Consider the following 24651-nt stretch of genomic DNA (forward strand, 5'->3'; position numbering starts at 1 on the left):
CTCATTGCAGTGGCTCTTGATCTATCCATTGGAGATTCTAGCTTAACAGAAACTACATGGTAGTTCTGGAGTCTGCACACCCAGTTCTTTTGTTCCATGCTACGATCTCCAACTTTGATCTCATTGGTTACAAGACTGAGACCCTGCCTATGGTACTCACTCCATAAAGGTACTCACTCTCTTGATACATCTGATCATCTGACCTCCTGGCAATCAATAGGTTGCCCTTGTTGCAGTGCCAATTGTCAGAGTTTCAAATGGCATATAAAATGGAGACGGTTGCAGGTACATTTTAGGTAAAGGCTTTATTTTGCCATATGCATATGGGGATAGAGATTGGTAGAAATTGTTCAAAAAAATGAAGGTTTCTTTACGTTTTTATACAAATAGCTGTGTACCATATGTCCCATGACCATAAACCAAACAAGACAGCTACCGTTCTTTAGAACCCTGGACCAGTGACAATTCAGACAAATGCTTTCCATTGTAAGGCTAATCAAGCTCCTGCTATGTAACAAGCATATCTCTGTTACACTGACAATTTTCTGTTTGGCTCATATATTCCCAATGTTCTCATCCTAGTTCTAGGGTATCTCTGCAGAAGTTCCTCAGGGTAGTGTCCTAGCCCCAACCATCTTCAGCTGCTTGATCAATGACACTCCCTCCAGCATAAGATCAAAAATTGAGAAGTTTAGTGATAATTCTATAGTGTTCAGGATCATTCACAACACCTCAGGTACTGAAGCAGTCCCTATCCAAATGAAGCAAGACCTGGAGAATATCTGGTTTAGGGATGGGTAATAAATGCTGGCCCAGCCAGCAATGCTCACACACTCTGAATGAATGTGTATTTCTGAATTAAACTTAGAGTCAAAATGCTTCATTTTTATCCTTGCAGCCTCAAAAAGTGTCACTCGACACTAACCTCCCAGACTGTTACATATCTACGTGCCCTTCTGTATCTATCAAGTTATTCAGTTGGTATCTGTACCTATTGGCTGTCATGAATGACAACAAATGGACTTCAGTGGTTCACGAAGGCAGCTCACCACCACTTCTGAAGTAAATCATGGGATCACCGAGCCAGAAAGCCCACACCCCCGAATGCTTGAAAGAAAACCTTCCCACCGTTCCACTCTCAGTCCCTCCCATTGATGCCTGTCATCCTGCTAGCCCAGTCTGTTGCTGCCATACCAAGTGGTGTTGTTCAAACCCGGGACGTGGAGGATCAAAGCTGTTCCAGGAAGTCCTGCAAAGCCATCTGCAGTGTCCCCAGTGGATTTCAGCAGCCTTCCACAGCCATTCTGCAGCCACTGTGGTAGTGCACAGGTCCACTCTTTTTAGCACACCTGAACTCTAAGTACAGACTGTAGTATTGCTACAAAGTCCAATTATACAGTCAGTGTTAAACAGTAACAGTGCAATTGAATAATATCAAGTCAAGGACAAACGGTAAAAGATTAACATCAAAGGCACTTTATCTGAATGTGCAAATTGTTCATGGGAAGTATAATTAGCACAAATGGTGATAGTTTTAATCTGATATCCATTCCAGCGACGTGGTTGCTTTGTGATCAAAGCTAGAAACTAAATATTCCAGGCTATATTATTTTTAAAAGGTAACAATAAAGTGGATAGAAAGGGGTAGCCCTCATAAGGAAGTTCATGAGCCAAGATTTTGGCTCAGATCAGAAACTGTGTGGATGGAGAACAAAGTCAGAAGGCTCTGGATGTAGTTTATTGACCGCCTACTGTTGGACAGAGTATTAATCAAAAAAGAAGTGGTCTGTGTAACAAAAGCAATGCAATAATTGTCAGCACATTTTCTTTTCATAAGAACTGAATAAACTGAAGTGGCAAAATTCTTTAGGAGGATAGATTCTCCTTCAGGCCATTGACTCCTTGGCCAGAATTTCCAGGAGCTTTTCAGTGAATGGTACAACACCATTTTTTGTTAATATCTGGTCATTCACTTGCAACTTTTTCACACTGAATGGTATGTATGTGGAATGAACTGCCTGAAGAAGTAGTAGATGCTGATACAGTCACAACATTTACTTGACATTTGGATAGGTACATAAATACGAAAGGTTCAGGCCAAACGTATGCAAGTGGGACTAGTTCAGTTTGGGAAACTTGGTTGGCATGGATGAGTTAGAACAAAAGGTCTGTTTCTATGCTGTATAACTCTATGGCTGTATAACTGAGCTGAAGTGAATTTCCTTTATAATACATTATAGTAATGTATTGACAGAAGGCAGAAGCTAACTCGCTCAAACAGCGGGGTTAATTTGTGTTTCTTTTTGTCTTGTTTACTTTTTGTGTACACAGTTGAGATGTGTGGGAAAATTTGGGCTTAAGTTCTTTTAAGTTCCAGAAACCAGCATAATTTGGGCATACTGGAAATGAGAAAATTCTGATGCTTTTCCTGAAATTTAGGAATAAGGTTCTCTTGTAATATATCAATATTTATAGAGCTCCTCAGCATTGACCTGATGTTTACACTGTTTGTCAGGGAAGTGAATCAGTTTTCCAGGAAGTACTGTGATAATGTATCTTCATTTGTTAAGGATTTCCTGAATTCATGACAATATACACAGTAGCTTCCCAACACCTGTGAGCATTTACAAAGTTCCTGGAAATGCTTCACTCTTTGCAAGTGGATTCACATGAGTAGCCCCATATTTACAATGGGGTCTTATGATTTCTTTGTAAGAGGTACCTTCAAGTTTCTCAGTAATTACTTGATTCCTGGGAGGGAATCAGTACTTATGGAAGCTGTTGGGAATGTGGCATTATTTACAAGGCTTTTGGGAACAGGTTAGTGCTTGTGGGATTTGCTGGTAGTTTATTAACATCTACAGATTGGATTGAACAAAACTGTGCAAACGTTCCCTGCATAGGAAATTAGAGTGTATCACTGATTCATGTGCAATAATCAGTTGAATTTAATGCTCTCATCCCTTGTGAGTTTGGTAGTGAGGTGCAGTTAGTCAGATGGGACAGTGCAAAATGGAGGCCTCACCACCTTCCTGCCTCCTCTCTTGTATCACCCCACTGTCAATTGAGGCTATTAGCTGGGGAAGTAATATCTCCTTGAAGGCCTCATTTTGATGATGCTGGTATTAACATTGCTCCAGAAAGCTCACCATTCTGGGAGCACAACAAACAAACCTGTGCACTGCTGATGGGGTCCCTCATTCAAAGACTCTCAGTTGCTGGAGAGGCCAAACATTGAGAAGGGTGGTGCCGATGAGAGTCATCTGTGCTGCTGACACCCACTTGTGACAACAATCTCTTCTCCAGAATCCATTCACAGATGGCTTGAGATGCAGCAATGACACCAGGCCTTAATGGGTGTTGTAGCAGCAGTAGCATCCACTGCCTCCATTGTGGCACAGCCATTCAGAAAGTGGGGATTCCTCTACTGTTGTCTTGGATGGCATCTGCACACGTCAGGAAAGATCCCTGGGACCTCCATTAAATTCTGCTCAGTGTCATAGTTTTAAAGTTTTAATGAGTCTCGAGCTTAAAGTGTGGGAGGTAATTTTTTAAAGACTAAATACCTTTTTGATTTTTATTTTTTTTTTCTTTTCGTTGAATGAGAATAAAAGTACCTGCATTTGTTGCCCATCCCCTAATTGACCTTGAACCGAGAGGTTTAAAAAGTGCTTACAGAGTGTAGTTAAGAGTCACCCATATTGCTATGGGTCTGGAGGCATTAGTAGAAGTAAAGATGGTAATTTTACTTCCGTAAAGGATGTTCGAAAGATTTTTGCAATAATGGAGAATAGTTGTTTTGATCACCATGACTGAGATTCTGAATTGAGTTTAAATTCCAAAGCTGCCATAGAGGCATTTGTATCCATGCCCTCTGTATTATCTTGGGCCTCTGGATTGCTGATTCAATGGTATTTTACCACAGATCAGAGAAAAGCCATGCTTAATCTTCCAAGAATGTGGAAAAACTGGCTTGATCCTTTTTATGAGTAACAATAGAAACGTGCAAAAAGATGTTTGAGAGGGTGAAGAATGAAAGGTGTATCTCTCTTCCATCTATTACCTTTTTAACATGAAATAAACTTCATCAGAGCAATCCAGTTCATTGTTATATATTGATATATAGCAGAGGAATTCTCCTCTCCCCAAATACTCACAGTAAATGGAACTTTAATATGCACCTAGTGTTGCATAGCATGACATTAGAATGCTAAGATTGTCAAGGAAAGCATTGTATTTATATGGTACACAAACAGGAGGTTGAAAGAACACAGCAAGCCAGGCAGCAGCCTCCTGTTTGTCTACCTTGGATTGCAGCGTCCGCAGTTTTTTTTGTCTCTAACTGTATTTGTATAATGTCTTGTCATGTCTGTAAAAAAGTTATTGAGACATTTCATACTTTTGAAATGCAGTCAGACTTGTTCCATAAGTGATTGCAGCAGCCAATTAATGCTCAAATTCAGACAAGTAGCAAGTGAAAACATTGGTTTCACTTCAACAGGAGATTTTTTTTCTTCTCCCCAGTTCTGGGCACCGCACTTTAGGAAAGATGAAAAGGCATTAAAGATTTGGCAGAAAAGATACATGAAAATAATTCCAGGAATGACAAGCTCCAGTCATACAGATTGGAAAAACTTGTCTGTTCCCCTCAGGTAAAAGAAAATTCATAGCAAATATGATAAAACCAGAGGGGTCTCACCAGAGTAGTCAAGGGAGCAGTTTCTGATGTTGGAAAGATCGAGGCCTGAGGACACTGATTTAAGTGGTGAAAAGATTAATGGAGACATGAGGAAAACCTTTTTTTGTAACGCAATGAGTGCTTACAGTCTGAAACACAGAGAATTGTGGAGGTCAATTCAGTTATAGATTCAAAGGAAAATTGGATAGTTCTCTGAAGAGAAAGATTTGCATGGCTGAAGGAAAAAAGCAAGAGTGCGAGACCAAATGTGTTATTTTTGCAGAGAACTGGCATGGATCTAATGGGCAGAATGGCTTCCTGCTGTCCTATTACCAAAAATCACATTGTTGGCTCAGGCCTAGTTTTGGATGTTTTTCAAATGCTATGGACACCAACATTGACAGGCAGGACGCAGCTTTACATTACTTTCAAAAGACAGCATCTTAAACAATATAGTACGCTCCCAGCATGAACAACTTCGCTTAGATATGGTGCCCTATATCAAGACTAGGGTATAAACCCATGACCTACTGGCTCAGAGATAAAGGGTAGAGTTATTATTTGTGTCTTCAGTGTTGGGGAAAAAGTGCAGGCCAGGAGCTCAGAAATGTTGTTGGAAGCACTCTGAGTGAAAGTTTGGAATTGGCAGCCAATTAAGCTGACCCTGTTCAGCACCCCACTCAATTCAGGATGGTGAACAGGCTTCTGAATCTGGAGCACTAATAGGACATCATCCAGCTCTGTAATATTGGCAACACCACTTTCCCAGATGGGCCCTGCTGAGGTGTGTGGTGATCTTCCATAACCAGTCACCAGCCACAAGTAATGCATGTAGGAAAAGTATAAAGTTAGGGCTGTCAGACAGGAGGTACAAAGACCCCTACACTGGTACAGGAAAAATTATGACATCTTCTACACTCATTTCCAAAGGTGTCTAGTTATGGTTTGACAAACGGTTCCCAGCATGACATGAGCTGAGAGAGCTAAGATATGACTTGGCTGGAGTTATGAGGAGAAATTGACCTTCAGACATAGAGTCATAGAGGTATACAACATGGAAACAGACCCTTCAGTCTAACTCATCCATGCTGACCAGATATCATAAATTAATACAGTTCCATTTGCCAGCATTTGGTCCATATCCCTCTAAATCCTGCATCTGACAAGAACATCAGCATATGGGTGCTGTAGGTCATCAAGGAGGCACATTTATGACTATAATGTGAAGAAAAGCCTTACGGAGAAAAAGCATCCCTGAAACTCGATGAATGGTGACACTTAAATTTTTAAAAAGTAGATTCATCGCCCCCACTATTATCATGTATGCAACGGCCTGCAAACACATTGGAGCCCAATAGGGGACAATGTCTAATAAAAGAGAAAAATTGAAATAGCAGGATCTTGGATACCTATCATGAGTCAATATATTAAAAGTGTTTGAAGAAGTGACTAATAAATGGTAAAATACTAGCTCCATAAAAAAGTATATTATCAGATTCTTCGAATCAGGTGGCAGTCCTTGTCAAGTAGCACCCTGATTTTCAGATGGACAAACACCTTCCTAACACTGATCCGAAAGCTACCTCTACAAGTTATGGAGATCAATGTGCACTGTATCATCCATCTGTTTGCCCTCAGGGAGCAGTTCACTGCTGTTACCTGTCACAGATTGAATGCTTTTCCTGTCTTTCATAAACTGAATACATTAATTCACAATCGCTTGACCTCTTGACAGCCCCTTTAGGGTAGCCCTGATACTTTAAACTTGCAGGGCTGACAAAAAAGGCAGACAGTGTCAGGACTGTATTTTTGATTAAGCCACTTACCCTCCTGCTTTTAAAAAACTATAAGCAGCTCCATCATTATCCTGCTTCCTACAAAATCTCATGGCAAGAGGACTTTGTCTTTGAACTATGTCATTGAGCTAGCCACACGGTTTTTGTCTTGTTTTCAGGTTGCCCGCAGACCTTGAAATTTGAAGTAAAAATGACTCAGGCTGACAAGAGTTCAAGGGTTTGGGAGTGAGCATTGATGAGCACAGTACTCTTCCAGAAGAACATTGAAAAGAATTTTTTTCTTCTGTAGAATTGCCAGAATTTCCTTCGTGTTTTCATAAATTGGACATTAATATCTTGGTGTTCAAAGCAGCATGGAAGCAAAAAGGGCATTTAAAAACGCTACAGGTTTTAACAATTTTTTTAAACACTTGATTAGTTTCAGAAAGAATGAAAATGGAAGGGAAAGTTTTTCTGGTGATGTGGATGGAATATCATGTGATGAAACCTCCAGAAATGTGTCTGACCAGAGCCTATTGTACTTACAAAGACTAGCAGCATATTCTGAATGAATTCAAGGATGCTATGGCTAACAAAATGAAAAAGACAATTGAATTGCTTCGAACTGAAAGCAAATATTGAAACTATCTCATCTTGCATCATCTTCGCTGACTTCTTGCCTTGCAACTCCTTCTTTCCCACCACACTGCCCTCGGCACTTCCCCACATACGGACATAGAACCCCCTATCCCAGTTAGACGTTAATGCCATAATTCTATTTAAAACTATCCTTTGGGAAGTGATCTGAAAATCTAGGTGTGTATTATATAGAAAAATACATAAGTATGGAGGAAACAACAGCATATGGTTGTGAGTGTAGCCTGAGGTCCACAAATCTTGAATATCTCAGCATCTGCCAACTTGGCTGGTTCGTATGAACCCCTCTTGGGAACCTGTGCACAAATGACATACAGAATTCATTAGATATACAAATAATAGTTACATCTTACCTGGGCCTGACAGTAACAGAGTTAGAGCGATAGTAAGAACTGCAGATGCTGGAGAATTTGAGATAACAAGGTGTAGAGCTGGATGAACACAGCAGGCCAAGCAGCATCAGAGGAGCAGGAAAGCTGATGTTTTGGGCCTTGACCCTTCTTCAGAAAACATTTTCATTTTCTGAAGAAGGGTCTAGGCCCGAATCGTCAGCCTTCCTGCTCTTCTGATGCTGCTTGGCCTGCTATGTTTGTCCAGCTCTACACCATGTTACCTCAGTAACAGAGCTAGGTTACCTGACCTACACATATTTAATTGGGGGGTTTCAGTTTCCAATGGAGAGTTCTGGTTAAAAGCAAAGTCACAACTGCTTAAAATCTGATTTGTCCTTTTCTTCTTCAAAGGACATGCACAACCTTTCAATAGTTGACTTCATAGAGGGAGTCATTGCTGCTATCATTGCCTCTTGGATGAGATATGAAACCAAGGGCCCATCTTCCATTTCAAGTGGATACAAAGATTCCAAAGAACTGTTTTGAATAAGAAACAGGAGTTACCTCAAATTGTCCTGGTTGTTATTTATCCCTCTGTCATCAACACAGAGACAGACCTTTGGTGTGATCATATTTTTTAATGCAATCTTGAGAAGTGGGTGTCACTGGTTATGCCAGCACCTACTGCTGTTATTTTTGGCAGATTGCTGTGTTAGAGGTGCCTCTGTGTATCTACATTATGACAGTGTGTGCCACTTCAGGAGCACCTCACTGGTTATAAAGTGCTCTGGGGCAGCAGTGGTCATGAACAATGCTATGTACATGCAAATATTTGTTTCTTCTGTTGAAAGAATTGTTCCTCCCAAGGAATCAGATTCTATTAACAGCTGATGCACTTAAAATTCTGAATCTCTTCAAACATACATATTCTTGTATGTTTATAAAAATAACTTTATATTGCGTACAAATGAGTCCAACTGGTCAAATAACATTGAAAAGACGGCCGGGTGGGGGCCGAAATTGTATTACACTGTCAGCCTCATTACAAAATATAGACTCAAAATAATATTCACCACTTTTCAGTAAGAGTATAGACATAGTTCACTACTTTTTCCTCATATATTTGCCAATTCAGTTGGATAAGACTGCAATTTCTGTCTCTTGCTGTTCAAATTTAATTTATTCTAAGTGCCAATCAATACAATGTGGTATGCTGAGATTGTATGTTTATTATGTTAAATAATTCCTGAGAATCTGTAAGGAAGACAATTGTTTACAAAGATCAGGTGCTCTGCCTACTTACCAGGGAAGGCAGAGACTCCTACTGGCTCTCTCCATTGGAACTGATGAAGAATATGAGTGGCCATGGATAGTCAATGTAAGTTTACAAAATTGCCACAAGGAGCGGTGTTTTACAAATTAATGTCTTAACCCTCTTTATGGTTTATCAAATTTTGATCAATTCCATATGATAAAAAGAGAGATCACCAATTCTTATACTGCCTTTTCTTCACTACCATGGCAACTTGCATTTTTACAATACCTTTAACATACCAGTAACTCTGAAGGTGCTTCCATGAGCATTATTGCTACAATTAGACATTTTTGAGCCAGTTCAAGCTTCAATTTGTTCTCTTCAGAACTTGACTGTGAACCTTTCCCTAGGCCCTGTTCTGTTTGATTATGAAGCACTTCCATGAGGAATGGTGACCCTCTGGGGCTTTGCTGAATTCCCACTCTTTTCACCAAGCTGGTTATGGTATCATCACCGTCACCCTGAGCAGTTTTAAAATGGGGATGAAATATTTCTGCCTGCCCACACGATGTGCGGTGGGTGGGCTCAGTTAGGGACAATGGACTCCACCCCTCAGCAAAAGGAAGTTAGAGTTGTTGGCCAATCAGGTTGGTTGGCAGAAGCAAGAGCTTGATAATGAGTGGCTTTGGGAGTGCAAACAATTTCATAGAGATGACCCATTGGATCTCTGGAGAGGTAAGTTGGGATTATTGTGTGGGAAGGTTTGACCAACTTCAGGAGTATGCTGGCCTTTAGAGAATAGGGGTTAGGAAAGCAGGGGAGGTAGCATCTCTGGAGGGTACCCTGACATGTGAAACCACCCAAACCAAACCCCACTCCACCACAACAATCATTCAAGATTCAAGAACAGCTTCTTCTCTGCTGTTATCAGATTTATGATTGGACCTCTCATGTCAGATTTGATCTTTCTTGACACCTTTTCTGTAGCAGCAACACCATGTTCTAAATTATGTTCTCTTACCCTGATGTACTTATATAGGTATGATTTGTCTGGATAGCACACAAAACAACACTTTCTACTTTCTTTTTGAAGGATAGCAAAGATGATTCGCAATAGGAGTGAGAGAGACAGGGTAGCTGTCATGGGGGACTTCAACTTTCCAAATATTGACTGGGAACACTATAGTTCGAGTACTATAGATGGGTCAGTTTTTGTCCAGTGTGTGCAGGAGGGCTTCCTGACACAGTATGTAGATAGGCCAACAAGGGGCGAAGCCACATTAGATTTGGTACTGGCTAATGAGCCTGGCCAGGTGTTAGATTTGGAAGTAGAGTGCAGGAGCCATGGTTTACAAAGGAGGTGGAATCTCTGGTCAAGAGGAAGAAGGCGGCTTATGTTAGGATGAGATGTGAAGGCTCAGTTAGGGCACTTGAGGGCTACGAGGTAGCCAGGAAAGACCTAAAGAGAGAGCTCAGAAGAGCCAGGAGGAGACATGAGAAGTTGTTGGCGAATAGGATCAGGGTAAACCCTAAGGCTTTCTATAGGTATTTAAGGAATAAAAGAATGACGAAAGTAAGATTAGGACCAATCAGGGATAGTAGTGGTAAGTTGTGAGTGGAGTCAGATGAGATAGAGGAAGCGCTAAATGAATATTTTTCAACAGTATTCACTCTAGAAAACGACAATGTTGTCGAGGAGAATACTGAGATACAGGCTACTAGACTAGGTGGTATTGAGGCTCACAGGGAAGAGGTATTAGAAATCCTTCAGAGGGTGAAGATAGATAAGTCCACTGGGCTGGATGGGATTTATCCTCGGTACCTCTGGAAAGCCAGGGAGGAGATTGCCGAGCCTTTGGCATTGATCTTTGATCTTTAACTCATTGATCTTTAACTTGGCATTGTCTACAGGAATAGTGGAGGATAGCGAATGTGGTTCCCCTGTTCAAGAAGGGGTGTAGAGACAACCCTGGTAATTATAGACCAGTGAGCCTTACCTCAGTTGTTGGTAAAGTGTTGGAAAAGGTTATAAGGGATAGGATTTATAATCATCTAGAAAAGAATAAATTGATTAGGGATAGTCAGCACCGTTTTGTGAAGGGAAGGTTGTGCCTCACAAACCTTATTGAGTTCTTTGAGAAGGTGACCAAACAGGTAGATGAGAGTAAACCGGTTGATGTGGTGTATATGGATTTCAGCAAGGCATTCGATAAGGTTCCCCACAGTAGGCTATTGTACAAAATGCGGAGGAATGGAATTATGGGAGATTTAGCAGTTTGGATCGGAAATTGGCTTGCTGAAAGAAGACAGAGGGTGGTAGTTGATGGGAAATGTTCATCCTGGAGACCAGTTACTAGTGGTGTACCGCAAGGGTCGATGTTGGGTCCACTGCTGTTTGTCATTTTTATAAATGACCTGGATGAGGGCATAGAAGGATGGGTTAGTAAATTTGCAGCCGACACTAAGGTCGATGGAGTTGTGGATAGTGACGAAGGATGCTGTAGGATGCAGAGAGACATAGATAAGCTGGGCAGAGAGGTGGCAAATGGAGTTTAATGCAGACAAGTGTGAGGTGATGCACTTTGGTAGGTGTAACCAGAAGGCAAAGTACAGGGCTAATGGTAAGATTCTTGGTAGTGTAGATGAGCAGAGAGATCTCGGTGTCCATGTACACAGATCCTTGAAAGTTGCCACCCAGGTTGACAGGGCTGTTAAGAAGGCATACAGTGTTTTAGCTTTTATTAATAGAGGGATCGAGTTCCGGAACCAAGAGGTTATGGTGAAACTGTACGAAACTCTGGTGTGGCCGCACTTTGAGTATTGCGTACAGTTCTGGTCACCGCATTAAAAGAAGGACGTGGAAGCTTTGGAAAGGGTGCAGAGGAGATTTACTAGGATGTTGCCTGGTAAGGAGGGGAGGTCTTACGAGGAAAGGCTGAGGGACTTGAGGCTGTTGTCATTAGAGAGAAGAAGGTTGAGAGGTGACTTAATTGAAACATATAAAATAATCAGAGGGTTAGATAGGGTGGATAGGGAAAACCTTTTTCCTAGGATGGTGACGGCGAGCACGAGGGGGCATAGCTTTAAATTGAGGGGTGAAAGATATAGGACAGATGTCAGAGGTAGTTTCTTTACTCAGAGAGTAGTAAGGGAATGGAACGCTTTGCCTGCAACGGTAGTAGATTCACCAACTTTAGGTACATTTAAGTCGTCATTGGATAAGCATATGGACGTACATGGAATAGTGTAGGTTAGATGGGCTTGAGATCGGTATGACAGGTCAGCACAACATCGAGGGCCGAAGGGCCTGTACTGTGCTGTTACATTTTATGTTCTTGCTGTATCTCAGTACATGCGACAATAATAATTCAAATCAAATCAAGTTCCTCTTTCCTGTTTGCCCATTTTTTACATAAAATCAGACTGTCCACTCCTGCCTGATTCCTGGAGTTTCTGAATCCACCAGGACTGATTACTGGAGATTTTTGCACTTGATCAATCATCCCACTGATATGAAATGCTTTTCATTCTCTTTGTGCAGGATTTATGCAACTGGTAAATGAAAGCGTTGAAACAAGTTGAAAAGTAAAACCAGGTTATGTTCTGTGTGGTTGTTTTCTCTCATAGCAGTGTTCCAAGAGATGGATGCTCAATTCCTGGAGACCCCAGGTCAATCTGAAGAGTTGGCAACTCAACAGCTCTCTTCAATCAACTTATGGCAGAGGCAGCATATTAGTCAGGTCAATCGGCTTGGAAATAAGCTGCATTGACGTTTAATTATTCGCTTCAATATAGCACGTAAGCTGTTGATTTCAGCACCTACCCAGCTTCCGTATTATGACGTAAAAACCAAACAAACAGCAGTTGCGGTAATTCAGGAACAAAAATAGAATTTGTTGGAAAAGCTCAGCATGTGTGAAGAAAAATCAGAGTTAACGTTTTGTGTCCGGTGACAATTCCTCAGAATGGGGCACCAGTCCCAAAATGTTAACTCTGATTTTTCTTCACAGATGCTGCTAGACCTGCTGAACTTTTCCAGCAACTTTATTTTTGTTCCATATTATGAAGGCTGCGGTATCTCAGCATCATAGAGGTTTTCAGCACAGAAGAAGGCCCTTTGGCCTATTGCACCAGTCAAAAGTAAGCACTTTACTATTCTGTTTCAAAATGGTGTGCTATCCCACTTGAGTTAGTTTATGGGCTCCCTATTGCTGAAAACTCACCCAGTAGGCCTACAGAAAACCCAGGTGAGATGACTGCATTCATACTGCATAGACAAATAGCTCCGCATTCTCCTAGTGTTTATAGTCGTGTCCCATCATGTGATAAAATCACTTGGTGGATAATTTGGAATTTGGCTGTGAAACGCTGAGAAGTTTTACGATATTACAGGTGCTGCATCACTACATCTTGTATTTGATGTGTATACAATGCAAACCTGCACACAATAACATGCTTCTGTTGCAACATACAGAAATATTTTCCAGCACCTACTTCTGAACAAGATAGTATAAAATCATGAAATTGGGGTTGCTCAAAATAACTGGAATATAAAAAGATAAGGGTGCAGCCAGGAGTGTAAGATTAGATTAGCTGATTTACATGGAGAAAAACATCAAAACCTTGACAGACCATATACCTGCTTCTGTGCTTGAAGAGTCTATCATTCAGTGCCAGGAATTATGACATCCAGTGATCACATTTTTAATGAAATATTGGCAGATTTATGAACTTTGCTTTGTGTATATGTATACATACAATATACTCTACACCCTATAAATGTTAAAACCTTTCCTAGAACATTGATTTCAGAGAGAGAAATTGATTAAGATATTAGACATTGATATAAAATGACATATCATCCAATAACACCATGAATGTTGGCACAGGGAATCTACTAGCAATATGTAGTAAAAATTGATTTTTTTTTTAAATCAGGTGGTATTTTGGAAGGATATCAAGAGCCAACGCAGAAAAATTGCTGCAATCTGCAGAAAATCAAAATGGAACTTTCCTGGTTCGTACAAGTGAGACTACTAACAGTGATTTTTCAATATCAGGTATGCAAAACACGATTAAGTGTAAATCAAAGTTTCTATTAAAATTAAGTTGTAATGAGTGGTTTGATGGGTTATTGATGAAGTGCTTTGGTATTCAGCTTCGGAAGCCGGCTTACACTTCTGTGGGATTTCTGATCCTAACAGCACTGAGGGAATGCCAAATCTTCATGCACTGTAACAGTACAAGAAGGCAGCTCGCCGTCACATTCTCAAGGCCAAGCAGAGATAGGCAACCAATGCTTGCCCATCCAGTATTAGCCATGCCCCAAATACAATTATGACGTCCAGTGATCACATTTTTAATGAAATATTGGCAGATTTATGAACTTTGCTTTGTGTATATGTATACATACAATATACTCTACACCCTCCCTATAAATGTTAAAACCTTTCCTAGAACATTGATTTCTCTGATTCGATCCTATTGAGATTAACCAATTTAATCTAATAGTGAGCTAATTCCAGGCAAATAACAGGAACTATTAGCCAGAATTCCTACTTCTGACTGCTATTAGCTGACCCCTGCTGGAATGAGAACATTACATTACAGCAGAGCTGGTGTCTTGGTATGCAGTTGTTTTATAGTGACCAAATCTGCAAGCTAATCTGTAACCCATTGAACATTTTCATGGTGCACATCAGCAAAATAATAGCACCTCAATTTTCTTTTTCTGTTTCCCTTTGCTAAAGTGTTAGAAAAAAATCTTCATTGTATTATCAGAGATAACATATTCTCATCTCATACAGCAGCATCCAAGCAGTTGACTCAAACAGTCTCAAATCATTGGTTTTCAATTTGAATTCAGGCAAAATCAGATAATTGTAAACCATATGGGGAAAAGAAATAGACACTCATGTGCCTCCTAAAAATGTTAGCACACGCATGAAGCAAATTAATCATGTAAATTCACTCCCATTCTAAAATAGGTAGGGATTTGGCAAAATATATGCAAAATGGACTGGCACCCTGCAGAGGTCCTCAGCACAACAGATGATAGTCTTCAGCCAATTCAATTCACTCCACTCCGTTAATAATTGACTAGAGGCACTGGATACTGCAGATACTATGGGCCCTGAATTCTTGCATTTGTACTGAAATTGTATGCTCCAGAAATTGCGTCCTTAGCCAAGCAGTTCCAATCCAGTTGCAATGCTGGCGTCTATGTGACAATATGGAAAATTGCTCAGGAATGCCCCATACACATGAAGCTGGGTAAATCCAACCTGGACAGTCATCAGTAAAGTGATGGAAGGAGTCATTGACATTGCTATCAAACAGCATTTGCTCTGCTGCTGCTCAATTTTGCATCTGTAAGGGCCACATGGCTCCTGACCTCATTGCAGCCTTGGTCCAAACTTGGAGAAAAGAGCTGAATTCCAGAGGTGAAGTGAGAATGACATCATGGATATCATGAAGACATTTGATGGAGTATGACATCAGGGAAGATTAGCTGGAGTCAATGGAATTGGGAAGAAAACTCTCCATTTACTGATGTCATACCTGGTGCATAGGAAGCTGATTATAATTGTTAGAGGTCAGTCATCTTAGCTCCAGGATATCTCTGCAAGAGTTCCTCAAAGTCATGTCCTAGGCCTAACTATTTTCTGCTGCTTCATCAGTGACCTTTCCTCCATCATAAGGTCAGAAGTGGGGATGTTCGCCAATGATTGCACAATGTTCAGCACCATTCACAAATACTGAAACAGTCCATATTCAACTTCAGAAAGACCTGGAAAGTATCTAGCCTATGGCTAAAAAGTGGCAAATAACATTCATACCTAACATATGTCAGGTAATGACCATTTCCAGAAAGGGAGAATATAAACATTGTCCATTGGTATTCAGTGGAATTACTCAGCTGAATCCCCTCCTATCAACATCCTGGGAGTTATCATTGATCAGAAACTCAACTGCACTCACCATGTAAATGCACTGGCTACAAGAGCATGTCAGAGGCTAGGAATATTGCAGTGAGTAACTCACCTCCTTACTCCCAAAAGCCTGTCCACCATCTAGCATCCACACCAGCAGTGTGGACCACCAGCAAGATGCACTGCAGAAATTCACCAATCCTCCATGGTTAACCCCTTGCAAACCCATGACCTTGTTCATCTAGAAGGACTAGAGTATCAAATACATGGGGACACCACCACCTGCAAGTTCCCCTCCAAGCCACTCACCATCCCTCCTATGAAATATATCATCATTCCTATAGTGCTGCTGGGTCAAAATCCAGACACTCCCTCACTCAACTGTATTGTGGGCCTACCTACACAAAATGCAATGTTCAGTAAGGCATCTCTCCACCACTTCCTAAGAGGGTCTTAGGACAGCCCAGGCTCCGTGGACTCCACATACCATGAATCATTTTTTTCAAAACTCCAAATGAATAGGAATATTAGCATGGAAGAGAAGTGGCAGGGATGTCAGCCAAGTGGATTTGGCCTCGTGAAAGGCAGATGTCAAGCCCCATCCAGGTGTCTAGGCCTGGTGTGTGACAAAGACCCCTGGTAGCTTGGTACATTTGGAAAGGCTTATTACGTAGGTGGTTGGTCACAAATAACTGGTCACAAGCCACACTTTGCAGTATTCTTCACTTTGGGAGGTGCCTGAGATGCTGGCCTCATGATGGAAGCACCTGTTAATTTTAGTTCATCTCAGTAGGACCGTCAAGATCAAAACCGGAAGGGCTTTTCAAGGCTATAGTTTAAAACTAGGTCAAGAGAAATGACGTATAATATATATTCAAAAGGAGGTAGTTTCATATTTAATAATTCAGTGAGGGGATAAAAATTCATTTGATTAACCACTAATTTAGTATGCCCCTGATTTCTGAAGTAGTACTAACTTGGTAACTCAATTAAACATTCTGATCATGGCTAAATCTCCAAATTGTGCTACACGTCAATCTTGCAGTAAATTGCATGTGGACCAGGCCACCAGAGAGGCATAATTAAGCCATTTGGCCCATTGAGTCTGCTCCATTCAATCATGATATGCAGATATATTTAGTGGGTTTAGTTTCCTCTTGAAAGTTATATATTTTGGCGTTATTTTACCATCCTCATTGGAAATTTTTACCATTTACAACATAAACCTAACATTGCACATCCTTACTGGTGCCCTTGCACTACCTCTGCCTTCAGAATGTTGAGATCAATATCAGGCATGGAACTAAGTACCGATGAGGAGGCAGACAGTAAATAGGGAACTATCGGACAGTTAGCCTGATATAACTGGTTAATATAGTATTGGAATCTAACTCTCCTCCCTTGAATAGCAACGTTACATTTGTACCTTCCAATCCTTTACAAAGGTTCTAGAACCTAGCTAGTTTTGGAAGATCACAACAATGCATGCATTATCTCTACAACCACCTCTTCTAAATCCCTATGTTGTTAGCCATCAGCTACAAGTGTATTCGTCTGCTCTTAATTCCATTCTTTTGTCTTATATATTTCCTCTAACCGTATTAATGACATGATCCCTCCTGCTGAGCAAGTGTAATGCCAAAAAGACAAGTTTACATTATAAAATGTAAAAGTTAATAATGGAAATGTAAAGATGGATTAGCAAAAATAAGGGCAGAATATATCGCACTAAATTAAATGTTGAATTATATACTGATATTTCAGCAGCACACTTCAAAAATCTCATTGCCATTTAGTAGTGGCATCATGGTTTTACACAAGGGAAATTGTGATTTAAAGTTTCCGTCTCTCATCTTTTACTGTTTCTCCTCTCCATAATGCTTTAATTTTTTTTTGCTTTTTGCTGTGTTCACTGTTGCCTGTCTCTGATTTTTCTTTCATTCTTTCTAGCTGGGAGATGGTAGCTGGTGTGGCAATGTTTTGATGGGAGATGAATCCCCAAATGACTGCACTTTTCGTGCACGTTTTGAGGTTTGTGAAGCCTTTCCATTACATTTCCCAGTCACTTGTGTTTTTCCTCACCTTTTTGTGTTTCCAATTCCCATGATTATTTCTATTAGTACACGTTCCCATCCTTTTTACCTTTGAAACTATCTATTTGACCAGAGTATTTTTCACAGAAATCCTTTATCTCCCTGTTAATCTTTCATTTACTTCACGTGTATTCCTCCTACCAACATAAGGCATGAAACCTCCTCAAACTCATCCAGTCTTTACTCCACCTTTGTTATGCTTTCCTGAGAAGCCATAACTTCAAGATTTTTTTTAAAGAAAGCATGTAAAATTAGTATGAGGAAAGTACTTATTCCTATTTGTGTCTTTTTCTGTCCCCTTTCCCCCTTCTCTCACTGACACCTCATATGCATCACATTGTTGTTAGACATTAAGGTTTGAAGTCATAGTTGTAGCTCAGGGCTCCAGTTGAATGAACAGAGCAGCCAGAGCCCCATGATATTGACAGCATAAAGCCCACATTAATCCTAATTGAATGAAACTATGGAGATAATATGCTGACCTTCTAATTGTGTTGTGAATCAGTCAACCCTCTCACATGAAGCACAGAATTATCAATGTGAGTTGCAAAGTCTATTTAAATCAAGATTGCCTTCCTGGTGTAGTTTTTACTTGGAAGACTCAAAAACACTTTTTGACAAGGCACATATCCTACGGGCAACACTTCTACACTTTCATGTGCTACTGCAGACAAGCTTGTAGAGGAAATAAAGACAAAGATGGAGTAACTGTTACCCAGATACTATAAATCTATTCATTGGCTCAGACAAAGGCGATTGAAAGGGTCATTTCCAGTATTATCCCACACGAGGAACTAAGTTCACTCCAGAAAGGGGTGCAATGATCTTACAAGCAGGAATAATGAATATGAGTTATCATGTCTCCACCTTTATCAATAAGGCCTGATGAAATCTTGTTATTGATCTTCCTCTATCATCATTGTCAAAGATTTCCTCCCATCTAAACATTCTTCAGTGTGTAATTACATGGGAACTACGTAACACCGTGACTTATCATAAAATGCACACAAATTTTGTTTGCATTTTTTACATCATATATCAATTCTCCTCTCTTTTTCACATAACCATCGTCCACTTCTCCTTCCTCACTTCATACTTACAGTCATCACCTCCGCATCCTTCTTCCATCTTGCTTGCGCTCCATTTCTCTGCTCATAGTTTCACACATTGACATATCTCCATTACTCCTAAATGGTTTTACTGTAATATTAAGATCATAGCCAGAATTCTGCAGGTGCTGGAAATACAAAACAATAACTGAAAAGTCTGTAGAGAGAAAATAATGTTTTTCTGTTTTCTGTAATCTTGTTCTGGATTTCACCCACATGACAAAATGTCTTCCCTATGTTTATCCTTTTCAAAGAATTATATTATTTTAGTCATCTCAATTTGGTCATCCTCAACCTTCTAAACTCAACGGAGTGTATAAAAACTAAAAGAACTGAAAATCAGAAATAAAAACAAAGTTGCTGGAAAAGCTCAGTAGGTGTGGCAGCATCTGTGGAGGAGAAAACAGAATTAATGTTTCAAGTCTGGTGACCCTTCCTCAGAAGGGTCCTCAGGAAGGGTCACCGGACCTGAAACATTAAATCTGTTTTCTCCTCCACAGATGCTGCCACACCTACTGAGCTTTTCCAGCAACTTTGTTTTTGTCAAAGGAGTGTATGCCATTTTTGTGTAACCTTCCCTTATGACCTAACCCTTAAGCTCCACATTATTGTAACAAGTTTATACTGCATCCACTCCAAAATCAATGTATCTTTCCTAAGATTTAGCTGCCAAAGTGAACATGGTAATCCAGATGGAGTTTAACCATGGCTGTCTTTAAAACATTTCTCCTCCTATATCTTATCGTTTTACACTCTTAAACCACCTAGCCTACGTATCACTAGACACGATGGGCAATTTGGCATGGCCAATCCACCTAATCTGCACATCTTTGGACTGTGTGAGGAAACCAGAGCACGCAGAGGAAACCCATGCAGACACCAGGAGAATGTGCAAACTCCACACAGACAATTGCCCGAGGCTGGAGTTGAACCTGGCTCACTGGAAAATTAACTGATCAACTCATTTTCTTCTGGATCTGTTCTCATTCATGCTACATTTCCTTGGCAAAATACAGCAACAGTTAAATTAGCTTTGGAGACTAATTAGTGTCAGTAACCCCATACTTTTGAATGGGTTGAACCACAAAAAGTTTCTCACCAAACGACAACATGGACCTCCTATCTTAAATTTACATGTTAAAATGGTGTGTGGACACTGCAGCTTGAATCCAATGTGTACCTCTGCAAATATTTTAACTCTACACATGACCTATGTACAAGTGTTTAAAATCAAGGTTTGCATTTTCATGCATTGAACGTTGGATTTTAAAGAACAATATTATCAGATTATTACAAGGAAATTATTGATCATCACTGGCAATTCACAGATACTGAAATGAAAACAAAGATCTGTATTAAGTCAGTAATTTTCATTCATTTTCAAAGGAAAGGCTTAGACTATGGTCACAATGTGAAGTTAATTTGTGCCCAGATATTGATGACATTAATGTATGGACAACTGAGGCCATGGAGAAACATTTTATAACCTGTAGAGGGAAAAGGGATGAACTGATATCCAAATCTCATACCAGCAAATTTTTGAGCACCATTGCAGAAGGTTACAGGGCAATCTTCACTCTGTGGACTTTCTCCTCGCCTGTCAGTCCTTGTTGTGTAGGCCTGGTTATAAAGGATGGAAGATGGGCGAGGATTAATAGCCTGGATCTTCTGAATGGCCATTTCTGAAGCCTGGATGATGGTTGTGCATGAGAACCCTGTGGAATCAGCAGCATAGCACACTCTGAGGGAATTGTCAAGGAAATTGAAGATACCAATTGGAACTCTCCCTAAAGTATCCGTTAAAAGTGGATAATTCGGAAGGTTCTGCTACAGTTAAGTAAATAGTTAATCAGGAAAAATTACACTTCCAAAAAACTTAATCTAATTGCTGATTGATCCCCAACTAACCATAGCCCCCAACTACACCTCTCCTAGATCCTGACCTGACACCCCACAACTCCTGCCAAGATCTGTCAGACCTGCCAACCCAAACAACGTCACTGGATCTGACACACCCCCCACCCCCCACTCCCACACCTGGTACCCAACATTCCCTTCTGCCTATGCCACCCTCCACTACTTCAGGATTCAACATTCATTTTCCCTATTGCCAGTCCTGTCCAGCCACCAAGCTCAATATCCCCTATCCCAGCTCCAGAATCAGACACTCACCTTGATGACTCAAGACCCAATATCTCCCACCAACCCTGAGTAACCCTTTACCCTAAACACTCCATCACTTACCTGGCCCACTTGCCACTTCGTGATTTTGTGCCCTACTCATCTGGCACCTTGCCCCTAGTCACTTAGCAACTTGATTACCCGACACTACCATCCCTCTGGCACACTACCCTTTGGCATCCTAACCTCTCACTGACCCTTTCACAGGAGCTGTCAAAGTGACTGCCTCTGTTACTGGACTTTTAAACTTCACCATACATCAGCTGTCTGCTGTGGGGTAAAAAAGTGTAGCCTGCAACCTTCAGGCTCTTGTGCACAATGAGGGACCTGTCTGAATGGAAATACTGAAGGAGCTGGGACTGAAACTTCCCATCAGATAGAAGTTATTTTGTTACATAAAAGGGATTGGAGCAGCTATCTACATCTGATCGCCACTCCTGGAAAATCCAGCTCATGTGGTGTTCTCAATTTAAAATTGTTTCTTTGTTCTACAGCTTTAAATGATAAAGTCTATCACTTTCGGGTATTTACCTCACCTGATGAGGGAATGTTTTATCTTCATGAGGATAAGAAGTTTCCGACAATTAATGACCTCTTGGAATTCTACAAGACAAATTGGAAGGCCCTTGGGTTTTTGTTAACAAAACCTTGCACAAAGGTATGTACTAGTTCACGCTATATAAATGAAAACTGTATTTGTAAGACTTGCAATGTTAAATGTTACAACATTGAGACAAAATATTACCTCATTCAGGGCAGCGTATCCAACAGTTTCTGCAATTAACAAAAAATGGCTGTGTCTGTTTATCTTAGCGTTTGCCTTACCTGACATAGCATTATTATTTGTATGTGATCTAGAAACTATGCAACAGTTTTTGCATTTCCACTCTTTCTGGTCTAATGACATTGCCTGGTGGACTACAAAATATAATTTAAAACTTTCATTTGTATAGCTTCTTTGAAGTATTACAAGCCTCAAACTACTTAAAAAGAAATTAAGCTTTGAGGGAAGGAAAAAGATAATGTTGAAGCTTTTCGTGGGGTACACATCAGGACTAGGACTAGGATTAACCAACCCATACTTCCAAGCCTCGGAACAGTATGGTGAATATTAGTTGTGATTCTGCTATTGGAAATCAGGTATGAAATAATCTGTGCTACAAATTACAACTGTAACCAGTTTAAGATCATCAGACTAGTTTGCAGTGTGTTGTGTTTGCACAGGTTAGAAGTTGTATATAATAACATGCTTAACCCTGTTTTGTGTAGGCAAAAGTAATTCCTACATATGCTGCACCTATTCACGGGAAAAAGAGGGTTAGTGGAGACTGCCAATCTTTGCTGCATTCTAATGACAATATCCTGACCAATCAAATCTACCTATCTGCTCTAAGAACAAAGATTGACAGTTAAGTGCTCTTGCTGCATATCCATACCAATGAATGGTCCAACCAATCAGCACCCATTTCTCATGCAGTAAAAATTGTTGCCCCTTTTTAAAACAATTCTATTTCTTATTTCCTAGTCCTGATAGGTGAAAGATAGAGTTTCAATTTCTTGTCTCCTTTTAGCAATGCTTAATTTCTTGACATAAAACATATTTTGTTAACTCTTGGAGCTGATTCACTCTCAACCTGGCTATTCACAGATCAGCTGGTTAACAGATCACTCAAACTATCTCTGCATAAATCACCAAATAACAAGAACTTCAACTTCTAAATGAACTTGAGGAATGGTTTTATTCAGAACAGACTGTGTAGTAAAGAAAAAAAACTGTGGTACTGATCAGGAATATAACAGAACATAACCTTTATCTTCTCTTTCCATACATCCATATGAGTTTTGATTAACATTGCCAACTTACTTCCACAGAGTTGCAAGATCTACAACTCCAAATGGCCCTCTAGATGATTACACAACATTAGGTATAAAGATAAACAATACAAGAAGTCACTAAGCATTTCTGAATCTCTTTTGTGTTTTTTTTCTATGCTGTTATACCTGTGGTCTTTGATGTCTATTTTTATTAAGTGGTGATCTAGACAGGACCCTATCTTAGAAACTTTAAAATGCAGGATTGGAAGACAGAGTCATTCTAAATAGACTAATTTGCTTCCAATTCTGAGGCTGAGAGTTAAGTATTGAGATATCTGTGATTACAAGACAGTTATGGGATCAGAACTTAGCATTGAGAGGTGTTCTCCAATAGACTTAGGGTTAAATTGACCTCAGGGCTGTATGATTTCCCCAAACTGCCTAATTTTAAAGCATACAATTTGTTGTAAATTAGATATTTTATCAGAACACTTTGTTGCCATGAGAGTTTAGTTTTTGCAAAAAAAAAAGGACTTACATGTAGGTTGTGCTTTCTCACATCTTCACAACATCACAAAATGCTTCACAGTCAACGATTAATTTTTGAAAGAGTTACGATTACAATGTCAGATGATTTGTGCACAACCATATCTCTCTAACAGCAAATTAATGAATTATTGGGTAGCCTGCTTTTGATAGTGCTTCCTCGAAAAATCACAGAATTGTTACAGTGTGGAAGAAGGCCATTCAGCCCATCGTACATCTTCTGGTTCTGTTCCCTAGTAACAATCTCCTGCTTCTTCTCCATATCTTTGTGCACCATTTCTATCCAAATAATCATCCAATGCCCCCTTTAATGTCTCAATTGAACCCACCTCTGCTAGGTTCCAGGCAGTGCATTCCATACACTAACTACCTGCTGAAAATGTTTTTTTCTAACATCACCCTTGCTTCTTTTGCATGTCTCTGTAAATCTGTGCACTTCTTTTCCTTTTAACAGCAAAAACACTTCTCCCTATCTGCTCTATCCAGCCTGCTCACGAGTTTGAAAACCTCAATCAAATCTCCTCTCAGCCTTCTTCTCACCAAAGAGAACTGTTCCAACTTTTTGAATCTAGCCTCATAAATGACGTTTTTCATTCCTCTAACCATTCCTGTCAGTTGCACTCATTCTAGTGCATTCTTATCTTTCCTACAATGTGGCACATGCTATATGCAACACTCTAGCTGAGATCTAACAAGTATCTTGTACAAGATCAACATCCCCTCCCTGCTGTTGTACTCTATGTCCCTGTTAGTAAAGGCAAGAACATTGTATACTTTATTAACTGCTCTCCCCACATGTCTTGCCACCTGCAATGATCTGGTCCCTCTGCTCCTGCACCTCCTTTAGAAGTTTTCCCCCTCTTTCATATTGTCTTTCAACGTTCTTCTGTGGATAGGCTATGCTAGGTAAAAATACAAGATCTCTTTGTTTTCCTTTGGGAAGACCCATAAGATCTTTATTTCTTTACCTGAATAGGTACGCATGGTCACAATAATAGAGCCAATCTTCGGTGTGCTGCTATCTCACCTCATTCTTCGCCTCCACCTCTGCCCGGTCTTTTGCTAGATTTTGGTGCACTTGGCTTGTGAAGTCAACTGGTCACCAAGACTTTCCTGACCTGAGTGCAATCTGGTGCAGGCCTAATCCTCTGGCAAAGGAAAACAAAACATAAAATGCGGGCAGAGCCTTGCATTTGAAGCCAATGTGGTAACAGCACTGTCAATGTTAGCCTATGAAGATTACACTATACGCTTGGAAAGTGATTGCAGGAAATCAAG

The 24651-nt window shown here is 40.2% G+C and overlaps 1 protein-coding gene across 1 annotated transcript in view; it reads left to right on the forward strand.

Annotated features, from left to right (window-relative positions):
* srms (src-related kinase lacking C-terminal regulatory tyrosine and N-terminal myristylation sites) overlaps window positions 1–24651 on the forward strand; it is a 54789-nt gene that overhangs the window by 14327 nt on the left and 15811 nt on the right. The window contains exons 2-3 of the mRNA XM_048550296.2: window positions 13636–13757; window positions 21507–21670. Of these exons, the coding sequence (XP_048406253.1) occupies window positions 13636–13757; window positions 21507–21670 (286 nt within the window). The remainder of the gene's footprint in view (window positions 1–13635; window positions 13758–21506; window positions 21671–24651) is intronic.

This window comes from Stegostoma tigrinum, chromosome 19, assembly GCF_030684315.1.
Source record: "Stegostoma tigrinum isolate sSteTig4 chromosome 19, sSteTig4.hap1, whole genome shotgun sequence".
In the NCBI taxonomy this organism is placed as follows: Eukaryota; Metazoa; Chordata; class Chondrichthyes; order Orectolobiformes; family Stegostomatidae; genus Stegostoma; species Stegostoma tigrinum.